This window comes from Ptychodera flava, chromosome 1 (genome assembly GCF_041260155.1).
Source record: "Ptychodera flava strain L36383 chromosome 1, AS_Pfla_20210202, whole genome shotgun sequence".
Classification (NCBI taxonomy): domain Eukaryota; kingdom Metazoa; phylum Hemichordata; class Enteropneusta; family Ptychoderidae; genus Ptychodera; species Ptychodera flava.
In genome coordinates, this window is record NC_091928.1 from 35,630,301 (window position 1) to 35,655,015 (window position 24,715).

At 39.1% G+C, this 24,715-nt stretch overlaps 2 protein-coding genes across 2 annotated transcripts; both read left to right on the forward strand.

Annotated features, from left to right (window-relative positions):
- The first annotated feature begins 293 nt into the window (after positions 1-293).
- LOC139136039 (medium-chain acyl-CoA ligase ACSF2, mitochondrial-like) lies at positions 294-13,023 on the forward strand. Its single transcript, XM_070703855.1, has 3 exons — positions 294-421; positions 7,789-7,975; positions 10,465-13,023. Exons 2-3 carry the CDS (start codon positions 7,860-7,862, stop codon positions 12,137-12,139), a joined length of 1,791 nt encoding a protein of 596 aa, XP_070559956.1. The 5' UTR covers positions 294-421; positions 7,789-7,859; the 3' UTR covers positions 12,140-13,023.
- Positions 13,024-20,287: 7,264 nt separating this feature from the next.
- Positions 20,288-21,370, forward strand: LOC139144465 (medium-chain acyl-CoA ligase ACSF2, mitochondrial-like). The gene has a single exon (XM_070715166.1). The coding sequence runs from the start codon at positions 20,288-20,290 to the stop codon at positions 21,368-21,370; it is 1,083 nt and encodes a 360-aa protein (XP_070571267.1).
- The last annotated feature ends 3,345 nt before the right edge of the window (positions 21,371-24,715 follow it).

A 24,715-nucleotide genomic window follows, 5' to 3' on the forward strand; every position in this document is an offset into this window, starting at 1 on the left:
GAAAAGATACAAAAGCACAACTTATCACTTGCCCTTGTTGGCATGCTACAATTCTTTTGTTTCAAATCCACGCCATGAATAAGTTAAAATGATATTATGGCAGCCAAATATTACAAGTAGTTGAAATACAATAGAATATGGGGGTAATACGCAGAATACCTCCATGAAAAACATAGTTACTGGGTGAATTTAAAATGTGTGAACGATTAAGGCTATGCTGTCGATACCGTGCTGGTATTTCGTGGCGCCAGTATTAGAGTCCAAATCGAGAGGAATTACGTTGGATTTATCGCGTCCAAGGACGCTAATGTATCATGATGCTGAAATACTAATTTCCTTTGCGCATATATGGAAGATTATGACAGAAGCAACAAGTAAAAAAAGTTTGGTATAAACAAGTTGAAGGCTCACCCATAACTAGGTAAGATGTTGTCATTTTGAGTTCTATAACTAAGGCAAATTGTACATGAAGCTAACAAATACATATTTACCAGTGAAATCCTACTTACACAACAATGCATATCTTACACGTATTGACAAGAACTCGGTCGACTGTCCTGTTTACGGTAGAATGCGCCTCGAGGACAGATATTAGGAATCTCAATTTATACATTTCTGGTCCATTACTGGGGGCTCATTTTAAAGCATTTGTTGTAAGAAAAACATTATATCAGCTTACTTTTCAGGTAATTTGTTTTTCTTATACCAATCTTTGCATTTGTTTCTCTGCTACTAAAATTTGCACGGTGATGACCTATTTTAATTCTGGATTTGGTTAATTCTTGATTTGGTTGACTCATTCATTGAGAAAAGTTTTTGTAAAAGCTTAAGTCTTTCACTTTCGAGGCGCATACTACCCTGAGTCAGCATTTCTCCCAGTCATGTGTTTTCTTCAAATGCAATGTCATGTCAACGTGTGGCTTTCGTTGAAGTGGAAAATTAGAGTCCCCTCTACTGTTTTGGAAAAAAAAGAGTCACCCTTGGCATCCAATATGTTGCGTGGTTTTCCCACTCTGCCATGCACTCAATGGCAAGACCCAATACATTTTATCTTAATTTGCGGTGTAAAATTCGTAAACGTGATAGTGATTTCGATCAGTTTTACTCTAGATGTGTTACTTTTGATCACAGAAGAGATGCTGAAGCGAATTTCCCCGGCCTCGCAGAGTGGACGATGTGTGCGAAATCTCGGTGAACCAAAACAGAGTAAACGCCTCAAAAGTCTTAAGGAATAAAACACGATTGGAACTAATTTGGGACGATTAGTTCTTCATATTTTTCAAATTTCTCAAAAGTGTTAGGTGCCTAATAGCTGAATGTTGCAATATGGCAAATTACTCATAAAAGCAAGTGTATAACTTGAAATGAAAAGCAGATGAGCTTGCATTTGCAGATTAAAACGACCTTACTTCACATCCAATTATCCCAAATTAGTTCCAATCGTGTTTAAAGGAATAACCTTAACACCTAATGTGTTGAAGAAATACACTATAGTCCATACGACATACGACTTATTTATCCTCGACACATGTGCATCAAGACAAAAAAAAAACATTCAAGCACATTTTAAACGTTGATTCGTAAAATGGTACACTTATACACCTCTACATATATTAAAAAGCAGAAAGCAGTAAATGTTCTCCCTCCCAGACGGAGCGAATCATCGTTTGCATATGTGTACGGGCCACACATACATACATCAACGAAACAGCACAATAAACTAATCCGTGGCATTTTCAGGCCAACCATATTTCTATTTGGAAATCACAGAAAAGACATAGAAAAGTAAGTCCACATTGCATTTTGTTACGGATTTCGGGCCAAAAGATATCACGTTTTAAGGTAATTTTTACAAAATCGCTGCGAATTTGTGAACGAATTCGAAAATTAAAATTACGCGAGGTGCGCGATACATTTTGCGGCCAGGCATTTTTCTAGTGTGGAAAGAGATAGCATTTTGTGTGTAATCAGCTTTAAATTGATGTTTAGGAGTGTTGAATAGCAATATTGCGCATGAACTAGTTGTAAAATTTACACAAATACAGCAAAAGTAAAATAGTAAAGACCTTTCAAATCCTGAAGTACCCTGCTAGATTATCATCGGTTATCTCATGACGGTTGAAAACGGTGAAACCAACAAAATGAAATTCAAAGTGACGACAAAATACAGACATAAAAGCTCACGCTATAACCAGTATCCAACCATATGATATTGTTTAATTTGGATGGGTATCATGACAGGGTTTTCACAAGGATGTCTGACTGGGTAGAATTTGAAAGTACACAGAGAGAACACACGAGAGGCTGAGGGGGAAAGTGTCAGATGGGGTGTCCCCTATCTTGCGTGGAAAATTTTGTGAAATTGAATCGATGTGTGTAATGGTGCAATCTGAGAGTTGTTTCAATTTATTTTGCACTCGGTAAAATTGTTTGAAAATGACATTGAACACTGTATTTTTATGACATTTTTGCATGATCAGTGTTTGAGTCACAATATTCAACAACGAAACAATGACGATACATTTTGCAAAAAACAGTTCTCAGCTTCCCAGAGATTAAGACCAAAGAAAATGCAGGAATGGAAAATCTGTGACCTCCTTGAATTGTGTCATTTCTCTAGCTGCCAGCTTCTAATGAAAAGCCTGAAGTCGATTAAAACATATGTTTCTGTGATAATAAATGATGAATTCACAACAGTTCAATCTGAGAGGTGTTTTTCGATTTGTCTTTTACAAATAAAACTATTCGAACACCCAAGGGGAGAGCAAGAGAGGGGGTGTTCCCCTTTCCATCGAAACTTTTAAAAATTGATATGTGCAATTGTGCAATTTGAGAGGTATTTCAATTTATTTTGCACCAAAAATTGAGTAACCCCCTTCTTCCTCTCAACATTTTGAGTAACCCCTTGAAGTTTTCAATTTTTTGAGTGACCACCCCCCCCTCACATTCCTCTGACCCCCAGGCCGTAAATAATGACGGCTCCCTTAGGTATTATGATCGTATGCAAGATGTCTTTTTTTAATTGAGCTGAAAATTGAAAATTGAGTTTGCGAGAAATGCAAAAGTACTACTTGGACAAGGGCCCCAGTGGCAATTTCGTACGCATGGCTGGGACCGTCATTGCCATTGTCATCGTTGACACTGCGTTGAATTACAGGCTTCAACGGATGGTCATTGTGTGACATATGTCAACTTAGGCTGTGTTCACATGAAGTAGTAAGAAGGGGCTGGTGGAATCACGATTGAAATCTTTTTTCAGACCCTCCCCCTCAATACCCTAAAAATTATCAAGTTACCCCGTCTATGTAATCAAATGTTTTCAGGTGGTCCTCAATTATCATAGAGCCGCATATTTATTAATGATGCAGGCAAAGAAAAATGCTTATATATTTGGCAGTTCTACTCGAAGTAGTTATTAGTAGTTTGTAGAGCCATATTCCTATGCCATATGCCACCATGTCATCTTCGACGTTCGATTTTACTGTGAAAATTAGCAAGGTCATCTATCATGTAACCGTCGATTGTTCCCTATCATTCTCAAAATTCATACCTGATACTTAATTTTCTTCTTCTTCTCAGGCATATGTTCTCACGTCTACGGGCGCATAGACGCACAGCGGAATAGACCACAGGGGACTGTGGCGCCGACTACTGATTCACTGCACATTTCCCAATTTCCTCAGTCCCCTGACATACTCATTTCGCATATATAGCTTTCAGTGGCAGTCGATTTTACCGTGGACGAAGATACATTTCCAACAGAGCGGAGAATTGTCGTTTTCGTCCACGGTACAATTCGACATCTGAAGACGTTTTAAGATTCATCTTGGCAAGGGGCCAAGTACTTTGCAGCGCCCTCTGTGCACACAGGCTACAACTTATAAATTTATTACCATACCATAAGTCTACGATAACGCCTTACAAGGAGATGGCAAATATGAATAAAACATTAATATTCATTTCGTTCTGACCAATCAGTGACCGTATACCACGAGCAGTAAATGCACACCAGCTACTTCCGGGTTGCGAACGTCGATATATTCGTACTCAGAGACTCAGAAGTCGTTACTATGTAAAATTTCAATAAAGTTTAGCATGTATAATGTGATATTAAGTCTTTTTTGATGTTTTCGACTTAGATAATGATAATATATCGCCAAATAAGGGACTGGTCAGGTTAGGGGGTTCACCTGTTTTCAAAATTTTGAATAGAGGGAGGTCAGCCACTTTTTGACATCGGCAAAAAATAAAATCCACCCCCCCCCCCCCCAGGCGAACGTGTACTATGGTATAGCAAAAGCATGTACCGTTCATACCGTTCATGGTTTTGTGGAGTGTAGTTATCAGACTGTTGTAAAGGCACTTTTAACCCTATAGTTGATCGGTACCATGGTTGTTTGCGCTAAAACGGCCGGTAGCACGTCTTTCAGACTGCTTAGAGCCTGAATGCAGAGGTTGATTTATCAAAATCAGCGGTGAGTTTCAAATATCTCATCACCCAAATCTACAATAGATCAACCATGGCAATCTGTCCAGAAAGCTAACATGAGAATCTTAACAGTCAACTGCAGAAGTGTAATCAACAAGCAATCAGAACTAGCTGCTATGATAAATTACACTAAGCCAGATATAGTTTGTGGAACTGAATCCTGGTTAAAGGGAATCAAACCTGGTAAAACCCCAACAAATGATGCAGTTAAGTCAAGTGAAATCTTCCCAGATAATTACAAAGTCTACAGAAACGACAGAGGAACACTTGGAGGAGGTGTGTTTGTAATGGTTCACAATGACATAATATCAGTAGAGCAGCCAGAATATGTTACTGAATGTGAAGTCGACTGGGTCAAAATCAAGTTAAAAGGAAAGAAAGATCTCTACATTGGTTCCTACTATATGGCTCAACGTAACATCAAGGATATTGGTGAGCTCCAAAGATCATTAGAATTAATAACAGGAAAAAAAGACCGTCATATTATCCTGTGTGGTGACTTCAATTGCCCAGACATTGACTGGCAGACATCCACTGTGAACCAGGCTGCACCAGACAAGGCAGTACAACAGGCCTTGATAGACACCTCAGTCACATTCAACCTTACACAAGTAATTGAGGCACCTACAAGAGAAAACAACTTACTGGACTTGGTATTTACTACAAACCCTTCATTCATTAAAAGTTCTATCAGTATACCCGGCATATCTGATCATGACATTGTCATAACAGATTCAATGACAAAGCCTCATTACATCAAACAGAAACCAAAGAAGTGCTATCAATATTCAAAGGCAAATTGGGCTGAACTCCACCATGATGCAAGTAAGATCTCTGATAATATCAGCCGTAAATATCAGGAAGGTGCCAGTGTACAATCGTTGTGGTCAACCTTCAAACAAGAACTCACGACATCAATCAATTTGCACATTCCATCTAAAATGAAGCACTTCAGACATTCACTACCTTGGTTTAACCACAAACTGAAACGACTCAGCCGACAAAAGTACAGGATATACAAACAAGCAAAGAAGACAGGAAAATGGTCAAACTACCGACACATACAAAAGGTATGTAAGAGAGAATTCAGACGAGCAGAATGGTCATTTGTCAATAATATCATCGACGATGGCCTGAAAAACAACAACAGCAAACCCTTCTGGAAGTTTGTAAAATCTAAAAAGCAAGAAAACATTGGCACTGCACCACTAAAGAGGAAAGGACAGCTAGTGAGTGACAGCAAAACCAAAGCGGACATACTTATCAACCAATTCAGCTCGGTCTTCACCAAAGAGACCAGTGAAGATATGCCTCAACTAACATCTGAGAGAGCACCAGACATAGGCCACCTCAAAATCACCAAGGAAGGGGTGGAGAAACTGCTTAAGAACATAAATCCGAGTAAAGCTACAGGACCTGATAACATCCCTAATATGGTCTTGAAAAACTGTGCTGCTGAGCTGTCACTAGCTTTGGCATACATCTTCCAAAGCTCCATCGATACAGGTGAACTCCCCAGTGACTGGAGAAATGCAAACATCACGCCAGTGTTCAAGAAGGGTGACCAGCATGTACCAGAAAGTTACAGACCAGTCTCTCTTACATCAGTCACAAGTAAACTTTTGGAACATCATTTGCCGACACATCTTAAGCCATCTAGAATATCACAATATACTCACGTCATTAAATCATGGATTTCGCTCTGGCTACTCATGTGATACACAACTTCTTGTCACCATAGACGATCTAATGAAATCCTATGACAAGAATTTACAGACAGATATAGCCATCCTGGACTTCTCCAAAGCATTTGACACTGTCCCACACAAGAAACTATTACATAAACTCAATCACTATGGCATCAGAGGCTCACTTCATGACTGGTTAATTTCTTTCCTGTCCAAACGTCAAATGCAAGTCGTCATCGAGGGAGAAACATCTAGACAAGTACCAGTCGGTTCCGGGGTTCCTCAAGGCACTGTACTCGGTCCACTTTTATTTCTCTGCCATATAAATGACCTCCCAGGTTGTGTTAAATCTCAAGTCCGACTATTTGCTGATGACTGTTTACTGTACAGATCAATTAGAACACAGAATGACCATAACATCCTACAGAATGATCTTGAAGAGCTAGAGAGATGGGCAACAACATGGGGGATGCGTTTTAATGCTAAGAAATGTTACATCCTTAGTATTAAAAACAAAAGTTCACATTTCTACATGCACAGTTTAAACAGTCATATCCTCAAACAAGTACCACACAACCCATACCTCGGACTCATATTATCTGAAGATCTCAAATGGAATATACACATCAACAATCTGTCAAAAAAGCAGCATCTATTGTCGGCTTCCTGAGGAGAAATTTAAAACACTGTAGCAAATCATGTAGGAAAACAGCATACATTTCACTTGTCAGATCAACCATGGAGTACGGTGCAATCATATGGGATCCTTTCACACAAACCAACATAGATAAACTAGAACGCATTCAAAGACAAGCCATCAGATTCATTACTAGAAATTACACATCAAGACAGCCAGGCAGCATCAGCAAAATGTTAGCAGAAAATCAACTTCAACCACTACAAGAAAGAAGACAACAACTCCGCTTGACATTTCTGTTTAAAATCACTCAAGATCTCATACCAGCCATTCATCAGGATACATACCTCATTCCACAAAAACCAAAACGCGCAGTTAAACCTCGGAAATTCACAGATTATCATCACAGCAACCCAGTAACTAAATATGCATGTAATAATTCAAAACCATTCCAAATACCACGATCAAACACAGACATTTACAGGAACTCATTCTTTCCACGAACAATCATAGACTGGAACAATTTAAGTGACTCGGTTGTAACATCAGCATCGGTAAACATCTTTAAGGCAGCTGTCCAGTGCGATTAAGCACCTGCCTCTTCCCCGTTGATCATATACCAGTATTGGTGTCTTCAACGTATTTATTCAGATTCAGATTCAGATCGAAGGTCAAAGCATGCATAGAAATACATTGTGCCATTTTCCACCAATCAACATGATCGACAGAAAGACCTTTCTGGAGATATGTGTAAAATTGCATTAGAGCTTCCAAAAGCAGTTCACTGATTGGCTAATAAGTTAACTCATGAATATTAAAGTCCTCTCCTTTTATGGCGTTATCGTAGACTGATAACAGCAATTTCAACTGTCTAAAGTGGGCTTTTCAACTGATATAAAGCGACTATCCGTGACTTGATAAGCTGACAACACGCATATATATATATATAGGATACTACATTTTCTCTTGCCAAGGTCTCTTGTCCGGGCAGCTGAATACTCCCCAAAATACTTTAGTCAAAGTAACTAACCCGTCCGAGCTGACGATGATGAGGATACTACAGATGAACAAACCGTCAACACGTCTGCTTTTCTCATTCTCTCTGCCAGCCCTGCAGCGTTCAAGAAATAACGTATTCACAAGAGAGCAGGTTTGTATGATGTAGGTATCTACCATTGTATCATTTTAATTAGACTGTTTAAAGTCCCTTGCCTTTACTGTCTCTCATTGGTGTAGTATCTCGCACATACGGCGGTGGGGAACCAAAAGTATACCCCTCCTAGGGGACATATTGAGGACACGATTGCCAATCTGACGTCACTGCATTTCCCTGTGGTGCATGCAACCCTTGAATAACTCGATCTCCCACATTAGCCAACAATCGGAACGCGGCGTGTACGGCTACAATTCACATAAGGAGACATCATGTTCCCTGTCTTCCTACCTATTTCGCGGGCCGTATTATATCCATTGCTGCAACGCTAGTGACGTTGCAAAAGTATACCCATAATGCATTGGAATACGGTGATTAATGTGACTATGATAATGACACATATTACACTCGAGGATATTTCAACATGATCGTGTCCCCGATCTCTGTCCCCGAGGCGCATTTTTTGCTCACGTGTGTAAACACGGGGGCTAATGTCATAGCGATGTCTGTCTGTCTGTCCGTGTGTGTGTGTGTGTGTGTGTGTGTGTGTGTGTGTGTGTGTGTGTGTGTTAGTGTGTGTGTGTGTGTGTGTGTGTGTGTGTGTGTGTGTGTGTGTCTGTCTGTCTGTCTGTCTGTTTACACGATAACTCAAAAACGCCTGTACGGATTCAAGTCAGATCTGGTACACAGGTACCATATGCTACTTGCAAGAACTGATTAGATTTTGGTTAGTGTGGCTTGCATATTAATGAAGTTATGCAATATCGTTTTTTTCCGTACAATGCTTTGCCTATGGAGACGATAATGACAGTGTAGACATATATCAAGAAATACTGCACAAAATTTCATGAAACTTTTCACAGATGACAATCTAAGAACATTGTGATGATACTGTGAGTGTCATGTCAATTATTTTCTCATTTGCATATTTAATGAACTTTTGTTATTAGTGTCATAACTCTGAAATTCCTGCACCAAACTTGATGATACTTACAACAAATATTGATCTGATATATATCTAATTATACTTAGATGCATTAGGCAGTGTCAAGTTAATAAATAGCTCATTTACATATTTTATGAAGGTTTGTAATTAGTCATATAACTCCGATATAACTTCACCAAATGTGATGAAATCTGCTGCAGATACTGATCCGACTGATATCTAACTGTAGTGTAAAGCATTTAGTAGTGTGAAATTAATTAAGGGTTCATTTGCATATGTAATGAACTTTGTAATTAGGTATATAACTCTGAAATTACGGCACCCAAATCAGTGAAATTGGGTACAGATATTGTTTTGATAAATATCTAGTTGTACTGAGAAGCATTTGGCAGTATCAAGTTAACAAATAGGTCATTTGCATATTTTATGAAGTTTAGTAATTAGTGATATAACTCCAAAATAACTACACCAAATGTGATGACATCTGCTGCAGATACTGATGCGACAGATATCTAATTGTGGTGTAGAGCATTTAGATGTGTGAAGTTAATTAAGGGTTCATTTGCATATTTAATGAACTTTGTAATTAGTGATATTACTCCAAAATGACATCGTTAAATTTGATGAAACTTGCTACAGATGTTAATCTGATAAATATCCGGTTGTACTGAGAAGCATTGAGCAGTGTCAAGTTAATAAATAGCTCATTTATATATTTCATGAAGTCTTATAATTAGTCATATAACTCCGAAATAACTGCATCAAATGTGATGAAAACTGCTGCACATACTGATACGACAGATATCTAACTGTGTTGTAAAGCATTTAGTAGTGTACAGTTAATTAAGGGTTCATTTGCATATTTAATAAACTTTGTAATTAGGTATATAACTCTGAAATTACGGCACCCAAGTCAGTGAAATTGGGTACAGATATTGTTTTGATAAATATCTAATTGTACTGAGAAGCATTTGGCAGTGTCAAGTTAATTTAGGGTTTATTTGCATATTTAATGAACTTTGTCATTAGTGACATTACTCTAAAATTATTGCAATAAATTAAATAAAACGAGCTACAAATGTTGATCTGATGGATATCTAATTGTCCCGTAAAGCATTGAGCAGTGTCAAGTTAATTAACAGCTCCTTTGCATATTAAATAAAGTTTTCTAATTAGTGATTAAACTCTGAGAGTACTGTGCGAAGTTTAAAGAAACCTGCTACATATAGTGATAACATATATCTCATTGTTCTGTGAAGCGCACTACTATTAATGAATCTGTTGTAAAACACGTGAGCATATTCAGTTCATATCTGGTATCTTAATATCTGTAATGTTCGCAGTCCAGAAAACAAACACCGCAACTGAAGATAAAGGGTTTTATTCTTGTCAGTGATTGGCTGTAACGCAGAAGCCCAACCTTGCAAGATATCGGATTGTTGACTTTGTTAGTGGGTATTGTTGAGTTATAACTAGCCGCTGGTCATAAATTACAGTATTGCTTTCGGAGTCAACTTAAAAGCTCATATTTACTCCATTATTGCTTTACAGGTCAATACTAAACTCACCGAAAAGGTTACTGTCTGGAAAGAGCTATCTGCATGCTGCATCAAACATTCCACTTACTGGGAAAACATTGTGTGACGCACTCGACCAATCAGCGGCCAAGTTTCCGGACAGAGAGGCGTTTGTCTTTGCTTCGAAATCTAAAAGACAGCGTATCACTTTCAAGCAACTTCGAGAAGACGTGGTCAATTTGGCTTCAGGTTTGGTTCACTTGGGTCTCAAGCCAGGTGAGCGTGTTGGCATATGGTCAAAGAATCGCTACGAATGGGTCACATCCTTTTATGCGATGGCTTACGCCAAGCTGGTGTGTGTGCGAATACACGCTGCATACAACGATGCGTACTTTGAACATGTAGTGAACAAAACAAAAATAACATCTCTGATAATCGAGTCCGGGGATCAAGAAAGAGTTCTGTTGAACGTTGCACGGAAGATGGCAAGTGAAACAAGCAAATACAGTGTACCGAAATTACCAACCTTCCACACAGTGATTCACGTTGGCAGTGAAAGCAAACCGGGGATGATTCGCTATGAAGATGTGATGAACATGGGAGATGAAGAAGACTTCAAACAAGTTAGAAAATTACGAGAAAGCGTTCATCTGGATGATGAAATGATGATGTTATGTACGTCTGGCAGTACGGGCATGCCGAAATTGGTAGTGAGATCGCATAGGAGTTCTCTTGAGAATGCACATGTGTACGGTAGACACTTTGCAGAAATAGTAAAAACGGACATTCGATACATGGCTATGAACATGTTCACTCATGGGAGTGGCGAACTGTCCACAGTTGGGGGTGTGAGTCATGGTTACACAGTCGTTGTACCAGATTCAAATTCTGACACAGAAACTCTTTTGTCTTTAATAAGGGAAGAACGTGTTACAGTAGCGTCTCTAACGTACCCGTCTCTCTTAGATTTTCTTAAGTTTGGGAAGTCGGATATTCTAGACCAAAGCCAACTGCAATACCTCATCACATCTGGAAACAAAATCCCAGCTGAAACTCTTCAAAAAGCGAGACAACAGCTAAACTTCAACATCTACACTATAGCTGGAGCAACTGAAACTGGTTTTGTGACCGTAAATAACAACAGGGAGAAATTCGAGAAAATTGGTTATCCTATAGATCACTACGAAATCAAGATAATCGACGACTATGGTCACATTGTACCACGTGGTGTCACCGGTGAATTGTGTACCAGGTCACCTTACACAATGCTTAGGTATGAAGAAGATGAAGAAGAAATGAAATCAACGGTAGATCAGTGTGGCTGGTTCTATACAGGTGATATGTGTAAAATGGAAGAAGACGGCTGCCTCGATATCATGGGGCGAAAAAAAGAAATCATCATCAAAGGGGTAGACAACATTTATCCAGTTGAAGTCGATGAAGTTCTTGCAAGACACCCCAAGGTAAAGGAATCGAAGACCATTGGAGTGCCAGATGAACGGTTCATTGAAGAAGTATGTGCCTGTGTTTGTCTTGAAGAAGGAAAAGCGATCTCCTCAGACGAAATTTTGCAATTTCTTGGAAAGTATTTGCCAGAACTTCGTGTGCCAAAATATGTCTTGTTCTTTGACTCGTTCCCAAGTAGCCCGGTCGGTAAAATACTTGCTGGAGAACTGAAGGCAAAAGCCATGGAGAAGCTTGGAATGTAGATAAAGAGGAATCTGCATTCTTACCTATAGACTGCTGCTATAGTATGACAATGACCAAAACAGTGAGACTTATCCTACAGTTCATTGTCGTTCTATCAACTATTGATAAATACCTTCTTGAAGAGCGTCAAACGTTCAACTGAAAAGTAGTAACGACCTTAAATAAGAATCTGGTTACAACATTTATTATAGATATAAATTGGCCGTTCCACGAGTCGTGAATGATTTATTTTCAGGTCAGAATTTTACCAAACACATCTGGATGAATCACAGAATGACAACATAAACGTTGACATTAACATTGAGTATTTTATGATGACTAAGTAGTTTATATCTGGTGCTTTATTGTATTCTCTTATAGCGTAATCGCTTTGCTTGTAAGGAAACCAAGTATGCAGAATGGCTTTGCGAATTTTTTACAAGCTGTTCTTTGTTGTTTTGACACCTTGAATGTGTATGGGTCTAAGTAGGGGGAAATCTTGGTAACTTTGTCTGACGAACGTCAATTTTTTCAAATCTATAGGTTGTATTTGTTTCATCGAGAACATGACATTTTGGAAGGTTATAGAGGTGTTAACTGTACCAGTTTAGGATTAGACGTTGTTTACTCCATTACATGTTATGGGGTATTTTTCAAAACATTGATTATGTAATTTTAAGATTTAAGACTTTAAGCGTTTAATCTATTGTTAATCCGGCATGATGTCATCCTGTGCACCCAGTATGAGAGATGTCAATTTGATGTCAATTCTGCATAGAGGTCAATGATAAGATTAGGAATTGTGAGTGATGTTCGATAGCAATATGGACTGTGAGAAATCAAACAAGTGAATAATTGTTCTGGCGTTTATAATTTTATTTATAGCATTAAAGGATCGTAGTTTGTACGTAGTCTCTCAACTCCGGAGTACAGACTGCAGCGACATGTAGCTCTGCGTTGCAGGGCTGTGTGTTACCAGCTATTGGCCTCTCACTACACTGGGAGGTCAATAGCCGGTAACACACAGCCCTACCACGCAGAGCTACAGTGACACGCAAATTACAGCTGTCTCGCTGTGCCTGATCGGTTCTATACACAAGATAGCCCTGTGTCAGGCTATGAGTATGAATAAGATTATCCAGCTTTGGCTATGCCATTTGGGAGGTGGCGTAGCCTTAAGCCGGACACTTTCGCCATACTTGTAGGGTTATACACAAGACAGCAAAACATAAAGTACAAACTACCATAAACTAAACGCAAACAACCAAGATATGAACCCGTAGCCCGCAAAATACCGCAGCCGTGTCGTTGAAGACGAGCCTCTACAGTGTTTCTAACTATTCTCCAAAGAGAGACAGTGACCTGTGTTCAGTGATGGAGAATCCGGGTACCTCTATAAATAACCACTTTATAGATTGTATATATAAGGTGTCTTTACGAACACAAGCACTTGGGAGAAGTGACGAAACCCAGGCAATATTTAACATCCATGTATAAGAAATAAACGGTGTTATCATGGAAGATTTTGAGCCTCTACTCTTTTTAATCCAGACGACCTCTCGCTAGCTATTCTCCGAAGAGAGACAGGGAACTGTAATACATGGTTGATAATCCGGGTTCTTCTATAAGTAAAGACTGTGTAGATTGTATATATAAGGTGTTTTTACGAACACAAGCACTTTGAAGAAGGGACAACACATGGTAAAATGTAATATCCAAGTGTTAGAAATGAATGGCGTTATTGTTAAAGACTTTGAGCCTCTACACTGTTTCTGTATGCCAACAACCCCTCGTTTTTGTGAAAAAATGTCACATCAAGTAAAATTATTTGAATTCGCTGCCATGTTCGCTAATTGTAAATCACAAACTTCACCAATTGTATTGGGTCTTGCCAATGAAAACCTAACGAAACAATTTAAGCATTGGTTAAAACAAAGAATCCACATATCGATGACCAAGAGCACGCACGAACTTTTGATAAAAATTTAATGGTGTCCTCTTCCCACTTGCGAATATTTCTGTAACAGGTAGCTTATCTTTTCGCAATAAGATGTTACATAATGTCGAAAAGGCGTACATGTTATTTATACAATAATTGAGCCTATTGAACGAGTGGAGCCTTGTGATAAGAAGCCGTTGGATATCAACTGAAAGGTTTTTGGATAGGCCTCTATGCGCTACATCCCTAACCCTAACTACTGCCAAGGTTAGTGGCGGTTACTGCCAAATACAATTTGTGCCCCCACACTTTTCACTCCTGTCCTGTTTTTATCTTGCCGGCGAATCTAGGGTAAAATGAAACTTAAAATTCATTTTTCTAAAATTTGCTCGTACATTTGCGCAACGGAATTTTAAACCATTCTCTGACTTATTTAAAAATCGTAAAAAATCGGAGCTCCACGCAAATTATGGTACAATGTGAGAACTGATAACAATGGCTTTATCGCTACTAATGACGAGTTTAAATGCCGTAAAGCTCTGTCTGATGAAAATCACTCCAGCTCGTGTAAACGACGGGTACGAATTTCATTTCAAATGCCAATATGCAAATCCTTTGCCATAAAAGCTTCATTAAACAATCTAAGAATGAATCTATTAATCATGATGTCAAGCTAAATACTGCCAAATGCTTGCTCTTCGCACCATTGCTTATCAACACGGATTCCTGTGTCGCTGATCAATGTTTATTTGAGACTATTGAGGTGCAATATAACACTAGGGCAGAGCCCATACGTTTCGCAGCTCGTCGGAGGATTAAAAATGTTACTTCAATTGAAAGTGAAAGTTCGTTGCTTACGTAGATTGATTGATTTTTAATGAAATACTTTTTAAAATGTCCGGTATACTTCCTGATAGGCGCTGATGGCATTCTGTGCATGCGTGTGGCAGCTGGATGAGACTTGCTACATTGTAGATTACTTGGCGTTACATGATGGTGACCCTTGACACAAGTCGTGACAGCTGCTCTCGATATCTTTTATATATTTCATACCAAAAAAATATCGGTTCCTTTTTAATAAGTTTTAAATTCTGAAGTTATCTGTGTACATTTTTTCAACTTTATCGCTTTCATATCTTTATCGCAGTAAACAACTCTGCGCCAGGCGGTGACATGTGATGACGCTCTCACAAGCGTTATGGGATTGAATGATAGCAATTACATGAGTCCAAAACTTTTTCTTATTGCACCTCAATGATGTCGTGTATCAGTGAATCGCTTGCAGTCGACTTTGGCGGTTACATTTACAATGCAGCGTTTATTGTGCCCTTCATTAAGCACGTTGAAAGCAATGCTTGGAAACACAGGTTATACTTGTATAGGTACAAAAAGCATGCTTATAGTTAGGTGACTGTGAGTTTGAACAAAAATTCCATAACAAACGATGGCAATAAACACCATACCTGGTACATAATGTACCACACATGTGACAAAGCACATGATTTTCCATACTTGTGGCCAATAAACCGATAGGAAAGTTAAAGTTTATTAGATTGATCTATGTTTTTGGTTTTTTTACTATGTTTGATTTTTTTGCTGGTTGGCTGGTAGGTTTTTAAAAATTCCAGGACGGCAAACAAAAAATTTCTTTAGATGGTCTTACTGTGATTCAATAAAGTTAGGCTTTATTGAATTTTGCAGCGCATACTTTGTTCTTTTCTGCAAATACTATCAACAACGACAACAATAATAAAACAACAACAACAACAAATTTACTGAGTCCAAATATATTTTTATTTTTCTTCATTTTTAAATATTTAATCATCATCATCATCATCATCATCGGAGATCGAGGACCCTATATTTTACGTGTTTACTCTGAATTTCCCGAACGGTCCTGGAGTACTTATAAATCAGCATCGTGGAAGCTCTTGCTGTACATATATTTCCCGATATTTCATAAGGGGGTCAGCTGCCAAAGTGGAAAACATCTACCAATGTAGAAGTCACTGCATTGTTGAAACGAACAAGTCATTTAGCAAATCACCAATATATTACTTTAATTATAACCCGTTTGACTTCCATATGCATTTTTAAATAAATTCAGTGTAAATAGACGCTTTGAACTAGTTTAGATAACGTGACAAGAAAGGCATGGGGGACCGTGTGAAAACGAAGTAGGCCTAACAGGCGCATGAGAAGCTCTCCATGACCTGTGCTAACACGTGCCCATATGGCTACAGTTTCGCAAAATGGCATAGTACCATACATCAAACAATGGGCTGATCTTAGCGATTGTCGACGCCCCAAAACTTAGATGCAGTAGACAAATTACCATAAAAACCCTTCGACAAGGGTCGGGTTTTGTCTTTGTCAACACAAAAGATTACGTACACGAATGCGAAAGGCAATTACGCAACACTAAGTATTATACACAACTAGCCAGTGACGACACAGAACAAACAGTAAACAAAGTACACGAACTATTAAACAAAATGTACGAGAACAAACACATCGATCATGATACTTGTAAGTATCTTGATCCAGAAAACATAAAATCCGTACCCCGCAGTGGTACTTATTGCCTAAAAATTCACAAACCTCGGCAAAATTCTAAAAGACACACTATTCAAAACAAAATTTACTGAAGTAAAGAAACATAGAACAAACAAACTGGACCACCAAACGGACGACTCACAACGAGACCCAAACATTAATATACTTGCCTCGCTACTCGAAGAGCAAGACCACTAAAATGCATTAAAATAATTTTTCAGAAACACAAACTAAGGAAGGAATCTACACTGCGACTGATGAGAAACCACAACGGGTTTCGAAACGCAAGCGTCAAAGGGCCACTCTATAAACTCTGTAACACAATAGGTCCGGCTGCGTCTCGCCATAAGCTTTCCCCACACAAACAATACATTACCGTACACACTAATCCAAACTTCCCTACAAATATCCGAGGCGAAACAAACATTTTTATTAACACAAACAATCGGATAAGAATGTAGGAACACATTTTTGAAACGAATCAAACACAAACTCGACACAAAAACATTTTGGATAGTTAGGTGGGGAGCCTCTTTCACACTTTTTACATTCATTGCTCTTGTGTGGGGGGTTGTCAACCTGATGTAATCGCAAATCCTCAGATTTCCATCTGATATAAGTATGTACGTAAACAAGAAAAGTAAACTCATGAATTTTAATAGACGTGGTGGCTATGACCAATTTCAAGCCAGATTGGTCACAGCCACCACGTCTAAGTCTGTGTGGGGAAAAGTTGTCATGACAGATCAACAAACAAACATCAGGGAGAGGCAATCTGCTTGAAACCATGAAGCAGTCCGTTTGTGTCTGAACTCATCTGAGACTCGTGTTCAGTAACTGTTGGTCAAGTATTTTGCTCAGTGGTAAGAATCGTTTATTCATTGTTGACATCGTAATCGATCCGATGTACACATCAAATGTTTGATCGTTTGCACCTTTTCGCGTCCCCTCGTGATTGGCAGCTGTTTGAATGCTTTCATTTATTGTTCTGTGGACGCTTTGAACACAACATCGAAGCAGTTTTGGCATCAAAAATCAACTTAAAATAGAAAAAATGAGAGAATTTCACCAATAAGGTGATGCAACAAGTATTCACAAAACGTAATATGCTGGAACAGTGCTTTAATTTACACCATGGTTGTTGAAAGCTCCAGATTTTCGGGAGCATTCGTTGACGTTGTTACCATACGCCACTCATATTGGATTATGAATGCCCAGGGAGATAGGGGGATTTATAGGCTCCCCCTGCCTTTAAGCATAGAAAATGTGAAATACATTCACAACTCATTCAAAATGTACTGTATTCAAACTTCACGATTGACACTTTGAAATCCTATCTTACCACTGACATGTTAACAATTTCATTAAAACACAGAATGACTGTTAAAATATAAATGTATGTAAAATCTTATATATATATATATATATATATATATATATATATATATATATATATATATATATATATATATATATATATATATACAAAATGTATACAATGTTTTACAGTTGTCGCGTGAGGAGGGTCACCCTGTTTTCGAAATTTGGAATAGGGGAGGTCAGCCACTTTTTGACATCGGCAAAAAATAATCCACCGCCCCCCCCCCCCAGGCCGAACGTGTACTATGGTATGGCAAAAGCATGTACCGTTCATACCGTTCATGGTTTTGTGGAGTGTAGTTATCAGACTGTTGTAAAGGCACTTTTAACCCTATAGTTGATCGGTATCATGGTTGTTTGCGCTAAAACGGCCGGCAGCACGTCTTTCAGACTGCTTAGAGCCTGAATGCAGAGGTTGATTTATCAAAATCAGCGGTGAGTTTCAAGATCGAAGGTCAAAGCATGCATAGAAATACATTGTGCCATTTTCCACCAATCAACATGATCGACAGAAAGACCTTTCTGGAGATATGTGTAAAATTGCATTAGAGCTTCCAAAAGCAGTTCACTGATTGGCTAATAAGTTAACTCATGAATATTAAAATCCTCTCCTTTTATGGCGTTATCGTAGACTGATAACAGCAACTTCAACTGTCTAAACTGGGGTTTTCAACTGATATAAAGCGACTATCCGTGACTTGATAAGCTGACAACACACATTACATACATTATATATATAGGATACTACATTTTCTCTTGCCAAGGTCTCTTGTCCGGGCAGCTGATACTCCCAAAAATACTCTAGTCAAAGTAACTAACCCGTCCGAGCTGACGATGATGAGGATACTACAGATGAACAAACCGTCAACACGTCTGCTATTCTCATTCTCTCTGCCAGCCCTGCATCGTTCAAGAAATAACGTATTCACAAGAGAGCAGGTTTGTATTATGTAGGTATCTACCATTGTATCATTTTAATTAGACTGTTTAAAGTCCCTTGCCTTACTGTCTCTCATTGGTGTAGTATCTCGCACATACGGCGGTGGGGGAACTAAAAGTATAACCCCTCCTAGGAGGCATATTGAGGACACGATTGCCACTCTGACGGCACTGTATTTCCCTTGAATAACTAGATCTCTCACATTAGCCAACAATCGGAACGCGGCATGTACAGCTACAATTCACATAAGGAGACATCATGTTTCCCTGTCCTCCTACCAATTTCGCGGGCCGTATTATATCCATTGCTGCAACGGCAGTGACGTTGCAAAAGTATACCCATAATGCATTAGAATGCGGTGAATCAATGTGCCTATGATACTGACACACAATTACACTCGAGGATATTTCAACATGATCGTGTCCCCGATCTCTGTCCCCGAGGCGCATTTTATCTTAATATCTGTAATGGTTTACAGTCAAGAAAACAAACACCGCAACTGAAGATAAAGGTTTTATTCTTGTCAGTGACTTTGTGGCTGTAACTCAGAAGCCCAACATTGCTTTGGCAAGATATTGTATTGTCGACTTTGTTAGTGGGTATCTTTGATAAGTTATGAGTAGCCGCTGGTCATATATTACAGTATTACTTTGGGAGTCAACTTAAGGTAGAACGCACCTCGGGGACAGAAATTGGGGCCTTCAAATTTTATCAATTTTCTTCTAACCTACCACTTGTGGGGGCTCGTTTTGAAGCTGTTGGCGAAAGAAAAGTTTTCACCGTCTTAGTTTTTCGAAAATCGAAAATTTTTTTTTTCTCCATAGAGTTAACACGGGATGACGGCCATTTTGGATTTCAAATATCGAGAAATCGCAAGTTATTTGTCTCTCTAGTACCAAAGTTTGCACGGTGACCCCTGATTTTTATTCTTGCTTTGGTAAGAGAATGGTTGAAAGTTTCACAGAGGAAAGTTTGAGCAAAAGTTTAAGTCTTTCACTTTCGAGGTGCATATTACCTTAAAAGCTCATATTTACTCTATTATTGCTTTACAGGTCAATACTAAACTCACCGAAAAGGTTATCGTCTGGAAAGAGCTATCTGCATGCTGCATCAAACATTCCACTTACTGGGAAAACATTGTGTGACGCACTCGACCAATCAGCGGCCAAGTTTCCGGACAGAGAGGCGTTTATCTTTGCTTCGAAATCTATAAGGCAGCGTATCACTTTCAAGCAACTTCGAGAAGACGTGGTCAATTTGGCTTCAGGCTTGGTTCACTTGGGTCTCAAGCCAGGTGAGCGTGTTGGCATATGGTCAAAGAATCGCTACGAATGGGTCACATCCTTTTATGCGATGGCTTACGCCAAGCTGGTGTGTGTACGAATACACGCTGCATACAACGATGCATACTTTGAACATGTAGTGAACAAAACAAAAATAACATCTCTGATAATCGAGTCCGGGGATCAAGAAAGAGTTCTGTTGAACGTTGCACGGAAGATGGCAAGTGAAACAAGCGAATGCAGTGTACGGAAATTACCAACCTTCCACACAGTGATTCACCTTGGCAGTGACAGCAAACCGGGGATGATTCGCTATGAAGATGTGATGAACATGGGAGATGAAGGAGACTTCAAACAAGTTAGAAAATTACGAGAAAGCGTTCATCTGGATGACGAAATGATGATGTTATGTACATCTGGCAGTACGGGCATGCCGAAGTTGGTAGTGAGATCGCATAGGAGTTCTCTTGAGAATGCACATGTGTACGGTAGACACTTTGCAGAAATAGTAAAAACGGACATTCGATACATGGCTATGAACATGTTCACTCATGGTAGTGGCGAACTGTCCACGGTTGGGGGCGTGAGTCATGGTTACACAGTCGTTGTACCAGATTCAAATTCTGACACAGAAACTCTTTTGTCTTTAATAAGGGAAGAATGTGTTACAGTAGCGTCTCTAACGTACCCTTCTCTCTTAGATTTTCTTAAGTTTGGGAATTCGGATATTTTAGACCAAAGCCAACTGCAATACCTTATCACATCTGGAAACAAAATCCCAGCTGAAACTCTTCAAAAAGCGAGACAACAGCTAAACTTCAACATCTACACTATAGCTGGAACAACTGAAACTGGTTTTGTGACCATAAATAACAACAGCGAGAAATTCGAGAAAATCGGTTATCCTATAGATCACTACGAAATCAAGATAATCGACGACTATGGTCACATTGTACCACGTGGTGTCACCGGTGAATTGTGTACCAGGTCACCTTACACAATGCTGAGGTATGAAGACGATGTAGAACAAACGAAATCAACAGTAGACCAGTGTGGCTGGTACCATACAGGTGATATGTGTAAAATGGAAGAAGACGGCTGCCTCGATATCATGGGGCGAAAAAAAAAAAAGAAATCATCATCAAAGGGGTAGACAACATTTATCCAGTTGAAGTCGATGAAGTTCTTGCAAGACACCCCAAGGTAAAGGAATCGAAGACCATTGGAGTGCCAGATGAACGGTTCATTGAAGAAGTATGTGCCTGTGTTTGTCTTGAAGAAGGCAAAGCGATCTCCTCAGACGAAATTTTGCAATTTCTTGGAAAGTATTTGCCAGAACTTCGTGTGCCAAAATATGTCTTGTTCTTTGACTCATTCCCAAGTAGCCCGGTCGGTAAAATACTTGCTGGAGAACTGAAAGCAAAAGCCATGGAGAAGCTTGGAATGTAGATAAAGAGGAATCTGCATTCTTACCTATAGACTGCTGCTATAGTATGACAATGACCAAAACAATGAGACTTATCCTACAGTTCATTGTCGTTCTATCAACTATTGATAAATACCTTCTTGAAGAGCGTCAAACGTTCAACTGAAAAGTAGTAACGACCTTAAATAAGAATCTGGTTACAACATTTATTATAGATATAAATTGGCCGTTCCACGAGTCGTGAATGATTTATTTTCAGGTCAGAATTTTACCAAACACATCTGGATGAATCACAGAATGACAACATAAACGTTGACATTAACATTGAGTATTTTATGATGACTAAGTAGTTTATATCTGGTGTTTTATTGTATTCTCTTATAGTGTAATCGTTTACCAAGGATGCAGAATGGCTTTGCGAATTTTTTACAAGCTGTTCTTTGTTGTTTGACACCTTGAATGTGTATGGGCCTAAGTAGGGGGAAATCTTGGTAACTTTGTCTGACGAACGTCAATTTTTTCAAATCTAGGTTGTATTTGTTTCATCGAGAACATGACATTTTGGAAGGTTATAGAGGTGTTAACTGTACCAGTTTAGGATTAGACGTTGTTTACTCCATTACATGTTTGGGGTATTTTTCAAAACATTGATTATGTAATTTTAAGATTTAAGACTTTAAGCGTTTACTCTATTGTTAATCCGGCATGATGTCATCCAGTGCATCCAGTATGAGAGATGTCAATTTGATGTCAATTCTGCATAGAGGTCAATGATAAGATTAAGAATTGTGAGTGATGTTCGATAGCGATATGGACTGTGAGAAATCAAACAAGTAAATAATTGTTCTGGCGCTAATTATTTTATTTATAGCATTTAAAGATCGTAGTTTTGTACGTAGTCTCTCAACTCCGGAGTACAGACTGCAGCGACATGTAGCTCTGCGTTGCAGGGCTGTGTGTTACCAGCTATTGGCCTCTCACTACACTGGGAGGTCAATAGCCGGTAACACACAGCCCTACCACGCAGAGCTACAGTGACACGCAAATTACAGCTGTCTCGCCGTGCCTGATCGGTTCTATACACAAGATAGCCCTGTGTCAGGCTATGAGTATGAATAAGATTATCCGGCTTTGGCTATGCCATTTGGGAGGTGGCGTAGCCAAAAGCCGGACACTTTCGCCATACTTGTAGGGTTATACACAAGACAGCAAAACATAAAGTACAAACTACCATAAACTAAACGCAAACAACCAAGATATGAACCCGTAGCCCGCAAAATACCGCATCCGTATCGTTGAAGACGAGCCTCTACAGTGTTTCTAACTATTCTCCAAAGAGAGACAGTGACCTGTAATAAGTGAAAAATGAAACTTAAAATTCATTTTTCTAAAATTTGCTCGTATATTTGCGCAACGGAATTCTAAACCATTCTCTGACTTATTTAAAAGTCGTGTTCTAGAGAACTGATAACAGTGACTTTATCGCTACTGATGACGAGTTTAAATGCCGTAAAGCTCTGTCTGATGAAAGTCACTCCAGCTCGTGTAAACGACGGGTACGAATTTCATTTCAAATGCCAATATGCAAATCCTTTGCCATAAAAGCTTCATTAAACAATCTAAGAATGAATCTATTAATCATGATGTCAAGCTAAATACTGCCAAATGCTTGCTCTTCGCACCATTGCTTATCAACACGGATTCCTGTGTCGCTGATCAATGTTTATTTGAGACTATTGAGGTGCAATATAACACTAGGGCAGAGCCCATACGTTTCGCAGCTCGTCGGAGGATTAAAAATGTTACTTCAATTGAAAGTGAAAGTTCGTTGCTTACGTAGATTGATTGATTTTTAATGAAATACTTTTTAAAATGTCCGGTATACTTCCTGATAGGCGCTGATGGCATTCTGTGCATGCGTGTGGCAGCTGGATGAGACTTGCTACATTGTAGATTACTTGGCGTTACATGATGGTGACACAGGCGCTCCTGAGCTGGGTAGTCTGCTAAGTAGATCGATTTTCGGATCGATCTATTGATCCCGTAGTCGATATGCCCGCCACTGCAACCTAAATACTCACAAGGTGTGCAACACAATCACTCAAAAAACACGCGATCTGGGTTTTTAACTGGCCGTGCGCTCACACAAAACATTCAGAATTACACTCCCATATACCTAGTTGGATCACAAATTTAACCATCTCCTCGAAAATCACGCCGATGAACGTGTTACTCGCATCATCTTGAAGAAATCGGCCGTGTTTTGAGACCAAGCGCAGTGAAATGTGGCCTGCAGAACGATTCTACCATATGATGTAATTTATTCCACTACTGATTGGCTAATCAACGTCCAAAACAAAGGTCATGGAAAGACGTCACTGGTTAAGTATAGATGAACCAATCAGCAGTGGAAAAAATGACGTCATATGGTAGAATCGTTCTGCAGAGGCCGCATTTCACCGCGCTTGGTCTCAAAATACGGCCGATTTCTTCAAGATGACGCAAGTAACACGTTCATCGGTGATATATTTGAGGAGATGGTTAATTTGTGATCCAACGAGGTATATGGGAGTGTAGTTCTGAATGTTTTGTGTGAGCGCACGGCCAGTTGAAAACCCAGATCGCGTGTTTTTTGAGTGATTGTGTTGCACACCTTGTGAGTATTTAGGTTGCAGTGGCGGGCATATCGACTACGGGATCAATAGATCGATCGGAAAATCGATCTACTTAGCAGACTACCCAGCTCAGGAGCGCCTGTGGATGGGGACCCTTGACACAAGTCGTGACAGCTGCTCTCGATATCTTTTATATATTTCATACCAAAAAATATCGGTTCCTTTTTAATAAGTTTTAAATTCTGAAGTTATCTGTGTACATTTTTTCAACTTTATCGCTTTCATATCTTTATCGCAGTAAACAACTCTGCACCAGGCGGTGACATGTGATGACGCTCTCACAAGCGTTATGGGATTGAATGATAGCAATTACATGAGTCCAAAACTTTTTCTTATTGCACCTCAATGATGTCGTGTATCAGTGAATCGCATGCAGTCGACTTTGGCGGTTACATTT

What these genes read in the sequence shown, in the direction of transcription:
- LOC139136039 (XM_070703855.1), top strand. Translation starts at nt 7,860, where the DNA reads ATGATGAGGATACTACAGATGAACAAACCGTCAACACGTCTGCTTTTC. An exon ending in AGAGAGCAGGTTTGTATGAT is followed by an intron (nt 7,976 to 10,464) that starts GTAGGTATCTAC and finishes ATTGCTTTACAG; the next exon opens with GTCAATACTAAACTCACCGA.
- LOC139144465 (XM_070715166.1), top strand. Translation starts at nt 20,288, where the DNA reads ATGGCTTACGCCAAGCTGGTGTGTGTACGAATACACGCTGCATACAAC.